Here is a 13563-nt window from a genome sequence, read left to right on the forward strand (position 1 = left end):
TCAAACACTAGGCTAATGCTAACATTAGCGTAGCACTTCCAGCATTGCTTTACATAAAAAAAGCAAGATGTAAGCTGAATGAATTACAGTGTCTTTAAGCATCAACCTATGTATATGCTGAATAACATGACAAAACTAGCATTGTTTTAAATGACGTTGTGTATCTGCCACTAGTTTGAATGAATTATCTGACACTCTATGATGAGCAAATTGTTCTCAACTGATTGGAATGTGTATCAAAGAAATCCTAATAGTGACGGCCCTAATTTGCAAGTAAAACCAAAGCAGCTGAAAGCTAAATATGACAGATGTGAAGATGAGATGTTTGTACATGTGAGGAACATCAGACCTTTAGCACTGATGCTCCTCAGATCAGTAATCTTCATCAGCATCTTGGGGAACATGTGAGGTTTGTGGGGCCTCCTCTTCCGTACGTAAATCTTCAGGGCCTCCAGCAGGGGCTCCTGCAGGATGTCCACTTTGTCTGCTTCTTCTAAATCTTGCCGATCTACAACAGAAGAAAAAAAGAGACATAAAACTCAAAGAGACGAGATAATAATCCTCGACTGTTGCCGTGTCTCTTTGCTAATTAGAGAAAAAAAACAACATCCATTAAAACTTGGAACATTTTTTTTCAGCAGCTAGAATAAATGTGATTTTGGATTTATTTATTTTACTTCAAAGCCATAGTTGTCTCATACTTGTTGCATTAGACATTTATGGATTTATAGTGAGGTGTCAAACTGCATTTTAATTCTAACCAATGTCATTTTTATGCCACAATTGTCCACAACTTTACAAATGATTTTTCTATTGATTTTGCATTTTTTACACAGAAATTGATCTCAGATTCTTGCCAGCTGTACTACTTAAATACTCCACTAGAGGCAGGCAGAGAATTTCATACATCAGGTTTTTGAAGAAAGTTGCTGACGAGCTGGAGGGCTAAAAGAAACACGTGTCAAATCTAATGTTAGCTCTGACAGGGTTTTACCTCCACACAGCAGGCAGATGGCGCTAAGAAGCCCCGTTTCTGCGTCGTCCATCTCCAGAGGCAGGAGCTGGTTGGCGAAGGCAAACACCAGGTCAGTGAGGGGACCGAAGCCGGCGTTGTGCATCTGGGTTCGGTTTAGCGTGAGGCCGTCTGAGAAGGTCATGGTGTCTTGCTCTGGTGTGTAACGTGTACAGATGCGCAGTATCTGGAAAACAGAAAAAAGAAAAAAAAAACGTTTTGAGGAGATAGTCATTTAAATAACTAAAATCTGATGTGAAATTCTGAACCGAGACAGAAAGATGAGTAGATATTTGTACCAGAATATCCAGACAGGCGGCTTTGAGCAGAGTGATCTGGTCGGCGATGGTGAGCGTCGTGAAGCCCGGCAGCTGCTTGGCGAACTCCACCGTCTTTATGATGCACTTGGTGGACAGTTCGCTGAACTTGTCCCACAGGTCTATGTCCAAAGACACGCGCCTTTCTGAGCTGTTAGACTGTGAAGATCATTAGCAGGTCAGACAATGGCTTACACAACATTAAGAAACAAAAGCTGAAATAACACAAGCGAGACACACAGACGGTTATACTTCCACTCACTGACCGTAGTGTATTTGCCCAGCTGGCAGAGCGAAGGGAAAGTATCCTGGTGCGCCTTGCGAACCCTGTCGATCATCTGCTCCGTGTCGGGACTCAGCACGTAGCTCTCCGTGCATTCCTGCTTCTTCTCATCCTTCTTCTTCTTGTTCCGGTCGTTCCTCACCGCTGCCCAGAGCAAAGGAAACACAAGGGTTACATGCCAACGAGTCTTATATGGGAGGACACGTTTACAGCTGCAAGCACGAACTTTTCCCCAAGCAGCATTAGATTCTGGACGGAGACCTGCTGTCAGACAACGCTACAAACCAAGAAGGCAACGACTATTAGAATGTTTTTAACACATAGCGGTCAGTCACTGCAGTGGACAGGTATCTAAAAGCCATTTCCTTGTGTTTCTTATGGATTTTTATGTTATAAATGCACACAGACCACTGAAGTGGACACTAGTGCATCATACAACACATCATCAACTACTGGCTAGTCACTGCAAGTGGAAGAACATTTTTGTTAAATCCAATATGGGAGTCAGAAATATCCAGTCCCCCCTCCTACTGTAGACGACTCATACAGGTAGACAAATATATAGTAACCCCTAAAGAACAATACTGCTGATTTGTATTTGGAGAAAATTACAAATAATCGCCTAGAGAAAAAAAATCTTAGAATTTGTTTTCAACACAAAATTTTTTCCCACATGTTTTATACCTTAAAAAAAAAAAAAAAATCCTGACATAAAGAATCATAATTTATGCATGAAAGGGTTTATGATTGCTGCATTCATTTAGCATAAATGCGGCCTCATAGCTTTACCTTAGCTAGCCATGCTAGCTTGAGTACAGCTAGTTGATAAATTTGACTGGTAGCCAATCAGAAAGATGAACAGGTCAAATAACATTTTAATTATTTGTTTTATCTTAGATGTTATACTGATGATAAAAAAAAGATTTTATGAAATAAAATTAAAAAAAATCGACTGCATTTTTTTTTCTCATCTTCCCTCCAGTTTTCTGAGTTCTCAATAGCGCCTCCTGGTGGCCCCCACTTCGAAAAACACTGCATTAGCAGCCTAATGTTTTCCTCCCATTCTTCCAAACCAAAAAGCTCAATCCTTTTCTCTTTGGGGAAAAGGATTGTTCAATTTCGATCACCTTCCTCCACATGCTGTATGAACTGCATGGCTCTGACCAACTCTGCTGGACCAATTAGGCGACTTCTAAAAACTCTGATTTCTGAGTAAATGCCAAACAAACGTTTTGTTTTTAAAAATTTTTTATTTGTTTTTATTCCTGTGTATGCCTTGGCTTTATTTTATAAACAAATTTGAAATCCATACATCTTTTCTCTTTTATTTTACTTCACAATTGTGTGTTACTTTTTGATTGTTTCTCACATGCAGACCCAATAAAATTAAAATCAAGTTTGTGGTTGTGAGAAAATGGAAAGAGTCCAAGGTGTAGGCAGACTTTTGCAAGGCGCTGTATTTATCTATAAAAACACAATTGGAAAAAAAACCCAAAACAATAATTTCCCTCCAAAGGGAATTCCTGAATATCAGGCAAATCTTTCAATCCATTCAGACATGATTAAAATCTTCTGACAGGAACTAAAGAAAGCAGAAGTCAAAAGCCTTAAAGACGTGATATTGTGTGCGGCGGGGCGGCAGAAACGGCTCCTTTTGTTATCAGAGGCTGAAAGACAAATGTTGTGAGGCAGCTGCATCCAGGAACGGCTGCGCTAATGGTGTGAGGAGAGGGAATAAGAAGAAGGAGGAAAAAAAGCTCGACATAATCCACTGTTGTTTCCCTCTAGGCGATCTGGCTGAGAGCATGATCACCCCAAATGACAAAAAACACTGGGCGGGTGTTTAGCATTGGAATCCCATTACAAGGCTGATCCATATCTCCCAGCCTATCCACGCCAGCTCTGATTAGGCTGTGTGTAGGGGTGTGTGTGTGTGTATGGGGGGGTGTACGTGTAGATTGGGTGAGATGGGGTGCAAGTTGATAAATAGTGGAGGGGGATGGAGCTATCCATAAGGCTGACAAATTGCCACAACTTTCATTAGGGGTCCCAGCTAATGTAATAACATAATATGACAAATATCCTGCCTGTAATGGTTTTAAAAGGCTCGGCTGTAGCGCCCATAACAGGGGGTGGGGTGGGGGTGGGGGGGTGGGGGGGGGTGGGGGGCTGGAGGGTGAGGGGGCGCCTCCAGCCTTTTCTTTTCCTCGTCTCTCTCTCTCTTGGTTTACAACATGTTCTCACTTTCCCAGTCATTCTCTCGCTTTGCTTTCTTCTCTAGAGATAAACATGGTGGATGTTAAGGATGTCCCGATGAAGGCCGTTTTAAATGGCTGGTAACAGAGCTGCTGACACAACTCAACTCCTGATATGTTATTAGTGTACAATATAATTCATTTTTAGAATTAATGACCTTTTCTTAAAAGCAAGACTTGGGAAGTTTTACTAGTGGTTTGGTAGACTATTCTGTTGACCTACAGATTCTGGGGTTTCCCCCAAACATTTTGTCCTTTGTAATGATGGAGATACTCTACAGCATGAAGAAGCAGACTAACTTTTTACGCAAGATTTTCACACTAGTGTTTTATCCGGCTAGCATTAGCATAACAGTTCATCAAACTATGTTAAAACATCGTTATCAAAAATTGTCTCCGCAAATGTGAATTGTGGCTTTGTGTCCTTTCCTGGTCAATAGTGCCTTGTGACCTTTTGGATAAACCCCCAGGTATTCATGGGGTTAGTGACCACACTGTTCACCAGAAGCTACAATCTGCATATACTCGAGGCCTCTCTAAGACACCTCTAGCGGCTCATTTGAATACTTTAAATATCAAATACACCTTAATGTGGATTAACACACACAGTGAAAAGTGTTTTAGCACTGCAACAGAAGCTAACATCTACAGTATTCCTTATCTACTGTACTTAGTCTTGGTATTGGCAAAGGCCTTTTCCTAAATAACTCTGATCAGTATCTGTGACCAAGGGAATCTGATCAGGAGAAACCTTATAAACACTCTTTTACCTTAAACCAACCACCTCTTATCAACTCTATTATCTCCATCTCCCCATGGTAAACCTGCATTGTCTCCTCTTCCTGACCCAAGATCAGAATTTCCTTGTCTCGATCCGAACCTTGACCACAGAGGGTCGGCGCGCCAGGCCTGTTGGGAAGTCTCTGTCTCTGATAGCGGGTTGGCCGTGGACTGGGGCCAAAGAGGGGAAAGCACAGCTCTGTGCTGCAGCTCATTCATCAGCCCACAGACAGGCCTCCCTGCCTGGGAGAACATTAAGGCAAGCAGGAAGGCGGGGGCTGGAAGTCTTATCCTGCATTATGTTGCCGCTAAGCACCGCTTGCCACAACGTGAGACGACGACCCTGCTGCGATCATGTTAATGTGTTCCTTCCCAGGGCTTATCGACACTTATAAGGAAGTTGCTTCCTCTGCCCCCCCCCCCCACACACACACATTAAAAACAGCAAAAAATATCCTCCGTTTCCATTTCTGCTTATGACATAATTACGTCTTAGTAAGGGTCCAGGCTGTCAGACAGCGCTCGGCTTTGGAGGAGGTTTGTGTACATGTGTGTTAAGCTGCTCAGCAGATCTGGGCCAGCCCTGCTTGTGGGCCTGATTGGGAATCAGTCTTGTGTTTGCCACCAGGGGGGAGGAAGGGGTGGAGGGCAGCGGCAGAGCCCATGTCCAATTAATTCACAAATAAAAGTGGGGCATCCCCAGTGCCCAGACATTACCCGCACTGACAAATTGGCAGCACAATCATATGCCGCACAACACAGTTTAATGAAGTCATTAAAGAACTATTAGGCGCGACTGGCGATCTGTCATGGCGGATTGCCACATCCAATAACTTGGGGGGTGTTGAGGAGGCCTGGGCTCGGGAATCATGCAAATGAATGAGTCTTGGTTTCCTGCTACACGGACGTGTTTGTGTGTGTAAGAGTGTTGTCAGCTTCAATAAATGCATCTTTTCAAAACGTATTAAGACAATATGGATGTTAATAGAGCAACATTCATCCCAAATCGTTTATATTTATGTCTTTATTCCATTTATGTGATTTACAGGAGCTGGAGTGTCATAGAAAACAGTGACGAGACATCAGTCAGTCAGTCATTCTCATGCTGGATTTCAGCACTGGTGTGTATTGTGTGCGTCGGGGTGTGTGTGTGTGCAGCACAAACAGACAGAGGTAGGCAGACTTGGATAATTCGTGTGAGGAAAATTAAAGCGCTGGCAGCTCGTCCATCACGCAGATTAAATTCAATGGAAAGATAAAAATGTCAATGTTTCTCCCCCTGCTCCTGTAGCTCACAGAGAGATGAACCCCCCCACCCCACACACACCCTCAGCTTCTCATATTCCTCCTCCACTCTCTTTCCCCCATCTGGCCTCCTCTGCTGATGTTATCCTCACTTGGTGCTGTTCTCTATCATTTGGGGCTTCATCTTATTTTTACTTTTATTACTTTGTCTGTCGTTGTGTAAAGCCTTCCTGGAGGAAAATGTAGCCGTCTGGGTGATATTGGGAGTTTGACAAACGAGGGGAGGTGATGTAACTGGGGGACAGAGACTGCTCTGAACTTGAACACAGCTGAGGGAGACGTGTCCAATACACAAAGATTTACAGGAGGAAACAGCAGAAATGTGCAGCTGGACTTCTGCTTTTCTTTTCTTTCCCTGATCACTTCTCTTGGATCTATATTTCAAGCAACAAATACGTATTTCATCCAAACTGTACGGATAAACCAGGGATGGAAAATATGTAAATTTGGGTCGATCTTCAAACCACTATATGCATTTTCCTACACTTTCAACAGCGTGAAAACAACACAGATGACATTGCTTCTCTGCTTCAGTTAAACTCCTCATAATCCTATGCTGTCACATGACCAAACAAATACCACATGACCAGCCTTCCGCCCCTCCCCTAACAAAACACATGGCAACAAGAAAAAAATAAAAATCTGTAGATAAGGTTGGCCTAGTTTTATTTATTCGAAGCCAATACTGATATGCTAAAAACTAATGTATGTATATGCATCACTACCAGGTTTCCATAGTAACATCCTTTAATGTGCACACTTATTGAGGGAAGTTAGCTACTTTCAGAATGGGTGAAACATTTTTTAAAATGACAAAGGTCTGCATTGTTGAGATAATACACACAGAGTGATGTTTCAGTGATGCTAATCACAGTACTTGCTAACAGAAGACGCTAATTCAATTCAGTTTATTCCACAGCAAATGTGGTCTTGAGGCACTTTACAAAAAAAAAGTAATCTCAATTCAGTCACACACATACGTTCCAACTGATGCTAGTTATCAAACGGGACATTACATTTCCATTTAAGGAAGCCCAGCAGACTGCATCGAGTCACTGAGTTGAAGCACCCACTCCTCCGGGATGAGCACATAGCAACTCCATTATGTTGTGAACTTTGTAAAGAACAGTTGAAAATAGAGTTTATCTCAACATGTCCTTAATTTAAACTTATAATAATAAAAACCTGCTTTATGTCAGCTGCCCTCTGACAGGCTGGTGTTACACCACCTGATGATACTGACTGCTCACAGGACTAAGGTTCATACAGATTTACATTATGCTAGAAGGTTTCTAGCGATATTAAAGAGTGTCTTTGATGAAACGGTTGGAAGCACAATGGCAGCGTACTATGGTCAGTGTGTGAACACATAGGGAGACTGAGGTCAGGTGTCTGCTTTATTCATAACCACTTCCTGTCTTTACTGCTCTACATGTTAACAACTTCAGCAAATAAAGTGAGAAAGGATTAAAAGATTTTGGACACTTTAATTAGGGTGAAACAACTGAAGTGTAAAGAACTTATGTCTATTTTAATTGTAGTTTTGTTATTTTTTGCTTCGTTTGCCTTTTTATAAGACTGTAGTTGGTGTTAAGTTATCGTTAATGTCTTCCAATAGCACATAATTACCTAGTGATACTTTCAAATTTCCTGTGGACTTTGAACCTTTTTTAACTCAAAAACACGTAGGGCTGCTGGATGAATAGCCTAGCGCCCCCTACCACCGGCCTTAGCAGGTTTTTTTGAGGGAAATCGCTGCAATGCTGAGTTTATAGCGGATGAACCCTGTAGGACTTCCCACCTACTTTTTCCACTAAAGGCTGAGATAAAAGCAACGTCAGCCTTTCAGCTAATAAACCCCTGGAGACGCGAGGTTCCTCTAGGTGTGAGACTGCATTCTGGGCTGAGATCAAAGATAAATGAGCTGATGTTTCCTGAGCAGTCTAAACATGGGTGGACGTCTCACTCCCTCTTTTCATGGCTGGATGCAAACTATGAAGGATCAACCTTCCTTTCAGGTCATAATTAGCTCTCTTCCTTTACCACATGCCGTCACGTTAATATTAACCAGGCAGCAGGATTATAGGCACTTTCTCTGAAGCTGCTGAGCGCCTCCATGGACCTTTACCCCAACCCCCCTCTTCTGTCTTGTTTGGCATTGCCACCTGGCAGAAGGCCTGGCGCTGTCGCCTGGAGCCATCTGCCAGCAGACACAAGGTCACCAAGACGCCCTTCGCCGGTCCACTTCCTGTGCGGAGGAGAGCGGTTTTGGTCTTGGTGATGCCTTCGCGTTCACTCGTTCTTGTGTTGTCACCTTGCGCATGCATAATTGCGGCCTGAGCGTCGTTACTATGCAGGAGTGGGCGTTGTGATGAGCGCGAGCCGGTGTCAGAATCCCCAGTGGGCCCCAGATGGCCTGCCTCTCCCTCAGCACCGGCCTCCCGGTTTTTTGGCCACTTCCACTGACCAATGTCACTTTCTCTGACCAGAGGATGAGCAATCTGCCCATACTGCACAAAACGACCACAAACCGCTTGCAGAATAATAATAAACAACAACTACAAAACAATCAATTCAGCGAACCAGTGAAAACATTTAAATCCCCAGCCAGGAGTCCATTCAGGCAACTATTTTCTGCAGTACCACTTTTTCGTCACTAGATGGCTCTAAAGCTCCACTCTGCAGCACTGCTTGAATGCAGTGTGCAGCTGTGCGTAGAGAAGGCTGCTGTGATACTTGTAAGCATGATTAATGGCCCCATTCAAAGGTAAGGAGCTCAGAGGATAACTTGTTTTACTGTAAGCCACAGTGCTGCTGCACGGGGAGCGCTTCCTGCAGCCCAACCAGGAGGTAAATAGTTGTATAAAGACGCGAGGCGCAGAGAGCAGCACGGGCTGGCTGCATGCGTCTGAACAGGTGGAGGAAGCAGGAAGAGACTTTCTGGATTGGACTTTTATTGATTCTTGTATTTGCTACAACAAATGGGGTTTGGATGTGCGCCGCTGCACGGGGGCTGTGGGTGAGTCACGTGACCAGGTTGAACTCCGCACTGGCCTCCGAACTCCTAGCGGTCACACCTCCGCCAATGACTGTTTCTGGCTGCCGGTGTGCGGTGTGTGTTCACCGAGCGTCCCCCATGATGGGAGCAGACGCCTGCTCTTTGGCTCTCGGCAGGTGAGAACGAATTCATCACAGGGGCCTGCCAGACCCTGAACACGCAAACACTGTCACTGCCACTCAGTGAACATGGCTGCCCTTTTCCCCACACACAGTCCAGTCCATCATCCTCAACAAAGCATCATTAGTGTCGGGGCTCCTTCATTTTTTAGGTCTTCGAAGTTCACACTAGTCTACAGTTTTATTTCTAACTCATGTTTAAACTGTGTGTGTGTGTGTGGGCGTGTGGGTGTGTGGGTGGATGGATGGATGGATGTCACTGGGTTACAAAAAAATGACAAAATTGATGACATTTTTGTGACATCATCAGTTCATTTCTGTTCATATTTCTCATCCAAAAATGGTTTTAGGAGAAAAAAAATGTTTTCTAACAGAGTGTATTAATTAAATGTTACAAACTTGGATTTCTGTAAATTGAATAATAAACACTAATAAGGGAACTGAAAATTACGTGCAACACCAGTGTAATGAAATGAATGTATGGATGGAGGGATGAACAGATGGGTGTATGGATCCAGTGAACAAGACTTAAAAACAAAAACTTTTTCCCTGGCCCTTAAGAATCTCCTTATAAACGGCCATATATGTTCAGATGTTTTCCCAGACTGCATATGAAGTCTGTTTTGTTCATCCTGAAATCTAAAGCCATTTATGCACCAGAAGCATTATTCTGGTGTAGCTTATCATCTGCCTGAAGTGAGAGATACTAATCACTAAATGAAGCATCAGCATTCACACCTGAATCCCTGTCAAAGCCGATGCGTGCAAGCACCGAACACTGCTTACGCAACATTGTGAGCTGAGGACATGTAACATTTTGTGCAGCCGTGACACACTGCAGGATTAAAACTGCCATGATGAGATCTGCCGCTCTGGCCCGGCAGGAAGGGATTTGCAGAAACGGCGAGTTCCTACTTACACTCCTTGGACATCCCAACTTCCAGGCACTTCTGTAACCGACAGTACTGGCAGCGATTGCGGGTGACTTTGTTGATGATGCAGTTCTTCTCCCGGTGACAAGTGTACACCATGTTCTTCTGGATGCTTCTCCGAAAGAATCCCTACAGAACAGAAACACACAGGGAGAACAGGATGAAACCAGCAGTCGGGGCGACTTCTTTTCTAAAAACGATGCTTCTGACTGTTCCGTTTCCATTTTCTCTACATGACCTCCCGCCAAACCGTCTCCAAGCGTTTCCCGGTGGTCGCCACAAAACGTTCATCCTCACGACTACAAAACACCTAGCAATATGTGAAGTTGAACCCACGACCAAAATGGCATCGTACTTAAAAGCTGCGGTTAACAGAGACCGAACCATCACAGAGTTAAGTCCATAAGAGGGTTAATCTGTGACGCAGTGCGCTCCATTTATGCTAGCACGTCAGGAAACCGCAGCTCAGCAGAACCGACCGGCCTTCAGAACCAGTCAGAGAACCTGACTGTTCACCGACCCAGTCAATTACATCAAGCTGTAAGCGCTAGGTGAGAGCGATGATCTTCAGTTCCACATGTGTTTATTTACACAGTGGAAAATGTCTTAGCACTACCGCAAAAGCTAACATCTACTGTCTTGTTTATCTCCACTTTTTGGGGCTGAAAGCCAACCAGCTCCAAAATAAAACAAATAAACAGCGTTTTTGGACTGACAAGCCAATAGTGTGTGGGCTAGCTACACACTATTGACCTTGAGAAGCTATTTCAGCTTCCCAAGGTCAATTTTCTTTTAGAAAAGCTTCGCAAACAAATCTGGAAAATAAACATTATGTCATACTCTTCCTACAGTTTATAGACACTAATGAGATGACACAAAGAGTGTAAAAAGTGCCTTACTACAGATCACTCTAGCTCTCCTTTGGGTTTGAAAGCTACAGTTGCTAAGCTAAGCTAAGCAAGGCTAAAGTAGTAGCAGCATGTTGGATGCACCCTGCAGCTTAACAAGCTAACATCAGCCTTTTATATTCAGCAAAAAGATGAAACATTCTACTCAATTCCGCAGGTATTCCTTTAGGTTTTTGCTTCAGTCTGTAACTCCAAATCAAATTATCGATAAATAATTGTAGGCAACTCTTTTATGTGAAACAGTGGTGTTAGCATTAGCATTCCGTTATCCATCTGTTCCTAAAATCTTTCAGACCAGCCAGAATAATCACTAATATGAAGCTCAAGCCGTTCAGCAAACTTTAAATGCTGATTTCTGCAACAAATAAACAGATGAGTTGAAAAGCCATCCATTGTAAAACTGAGCCATCCTCAATACTGAATGATACTCTCACTGTTAATCTCTGATTTAGTGTTGCTAAAGAAAGAAAAAGTTAATGCAAACCAGGCAACAACTGGTGCAAAAGAAGCAGAGGCTGTAGATGGATGCAATACAGGTCAGTGTCAGGATTGATGTTTTGTTGGTGGGGGTAGGAGGTGGGAGCCCCATCCGATGCTGCTGGATTAGTCGTGCTAGCCGACAGATGGCTGATAGTTATAAGCCCGCAATTTGTCCTCCCTGCTCGGATCACCAACCTTCCTCTCACATCTCCAGTCCGCCACCGCAGAGTGGAAGTGAGCCGGGCCTCGGACCAGCAAAAAAAAAAAAAAAAGAGGAAACTGCACTGTGTCTCCCGTTTCTCATCAAACTGAGCAAGACGGTGCCATCGGACGGCTCATTATCGAGCATATTTCAGAGTGAATGCTATATCTGGGTCCAATTTTCAAACAAATATGTCCTACTCAGTTATTCCACGGGTTTCTTTGGGTTAGTTAAAGTGTGGAAACAGCTGTGCGGCAGCATCTCCTCAGGACTACAGATGAGTGAGTCTGGGCAGATAACATGGTGAAGGACAACAAGGCTTGTAGTTTTCATTTTATTTGTGGCGGGATTAGTCTGCTGGTCTTTGTGTGCGCGTCTCGGTCTCCTCTTTGACCCGATAGAGTCCTGACCCTGACCTGGATGTCACGAGGGGATTGACCCGCTCCCTCCCGATCGCACGAAGTGCAGGTGGCCCCTCGGAGCATCTTCTGATTGGGCGGCGCTCCCTCCCCCCTCACACTAGAACCTCCTCCTCCTTTTTGGAGTCATTGCTTCCTGCTGCCTTTAAGCCTCTTTTGCTATCAGCGCTTAATCCAACCGGCGACAAGAGCCCTCAGCGGGCCTGTCAGCCGCCCTGCAGAGATCGGAGGAGATGAGAGCTGCAAGAAGTGCAGGGGAAGAGATGGGAGGTGGCAACAACACATTGGTGGTTCCATTCGTCGTGTGTTTCTCGTTGGGAGACATTACGTATGCGCCTTGCCTCTGTGTGGTTAAGCGGGAAGTGGAGGAATTGCGACTTTCACGCTGTTCCCAGATTAACCCAGCCTCCTACTGAGAGTGTGTCTGTGGAAACCTTCCTGAACCCATGACAGTACCCTCAACCCCGCTACGGCGCAGCTGACGCGAGGCACCGCGGACGTAAAGGGCGTTCGTCTTTTCTTACATCCGAAAAGTCACAGCACACCGGAGCTGCAGAGGGGCTGTCGAGGTGGGGAGGGGTCTGATGGCGCTGGATACCGCAAACTTTCCCGCACTGCCGTGCCTCCAAGATAGAAACATAAACACGAAGAGGTGGCCATGCATATTTAACGCTAAGTGTTAATATCTGCAGGCAAAAAAAAAAGTGCATTCCTGGTAAGTATGTGCGGGCGGTGGAACTTCTTTAACAACAAATGAAAGAGCTGTCTCCCAAGCAAGCAGAGCTCGACATGCACCCCCCTCCAACCTTACACACATACACACACACGCCCACCCCCACACGCACGCACACACACCACCAACCCCCCTGTTCCTTTCCCCAGCTCGTTGCAGCCCCCAGGATATGCCTTTGTAGTTTGGCATGCTGCAGCGAAGCTGATGCTGCTAACCCTCAACTTACCCCAGTCTCAAATGAGACACTATATACATTCTCCTGGTTGCCTGTAGTGTTGAATTATTGAACATCCTATACCAAGGCATCTCCTCTGAAGTCAGAGATACGCCCCAGCCTCCCCAAACTTCTCGAATTAGCACTGCAGATATGGAGTGAGCTCATAGGTGGGAACGCACGGCAGAGGTTGGATGAGGCTTTGTGGTGGGAGTGACCCACTAAAGCCTCAGTTTCGTCCCCACACACAACTAGTGTAGAGATACAAGTCAGACTTGGTTCTGCTTCCTTATTTATTAACTTTTTAAGGCTTTAAACCAGCGTTTCTCAATTCCGGTCCTCAGGCCCCCCTGCCCTGCATGTTTTAGGTGTTTCCCTTCTGCTACACACCTGGATTGAATCTATGGGTGATCAACAGGTTTCTGCAGCACTTGATGGTCTTGCAATCATTTGAATCAGCTGTTCTGGAATAGAGGGACATCTAAAACATGCAGAGCAGGGGGGCCTGAGGACTGGAATTGAGAAGCACTGCTTTAAACCAACACT

General features: G+C 44.6%; 1 protein-coding gene across 3 annotated transcripts in view; it reads right to left on the bottom strand.

Annotated features, from left to right (window-relative positions):
• Window positions 1-13563, bottom strand: part of raraa (retinoic acid receptor, alpha a) — a 187197-nt gene that overhangs the window by 4688 nt on the left and 168946 nt on the right. For all 3 annotated transcript variants that reach the window (XM_028026872.1, XM_028026871.1, XM_028026870.1), the window contains 5 exons: window positions 10049-10190; window positions 1596-1756; window positions 1312-1488; window positions 995-1199; window positions 350-508 (listed from right to left, as the gene is read on the bottom strand). In XM_028026872.1, coding sequence (XP_027882673.1) covers window positions 350-508; window positions 995-1199; window positions 1312-1488; window positions 1596-1756; window positions 10049-10190 — 844 coding nt within the window. The remainder of the gene's footprint in view (window positions 1-349; window positions 509-994; window positions 1200-1311; window positions 1489-1595; window positions 1757-10048; window positions 10191-13563) is intronic.

Source organism: Xiphophorus couchianus, chromosome 9 (genome assembly GCF_001444195.1).
Source record: "Xiphophorus couchianus chromosome 9, X_couchianus-1.0, whole genome shotgun sequence".
NCBI lineage: Eukaryota > Metazoa > Chordata > Actinopteri > Cyprinodontiformes > Poeciliidae > Xiphophorus > Xiphophorus couchianus.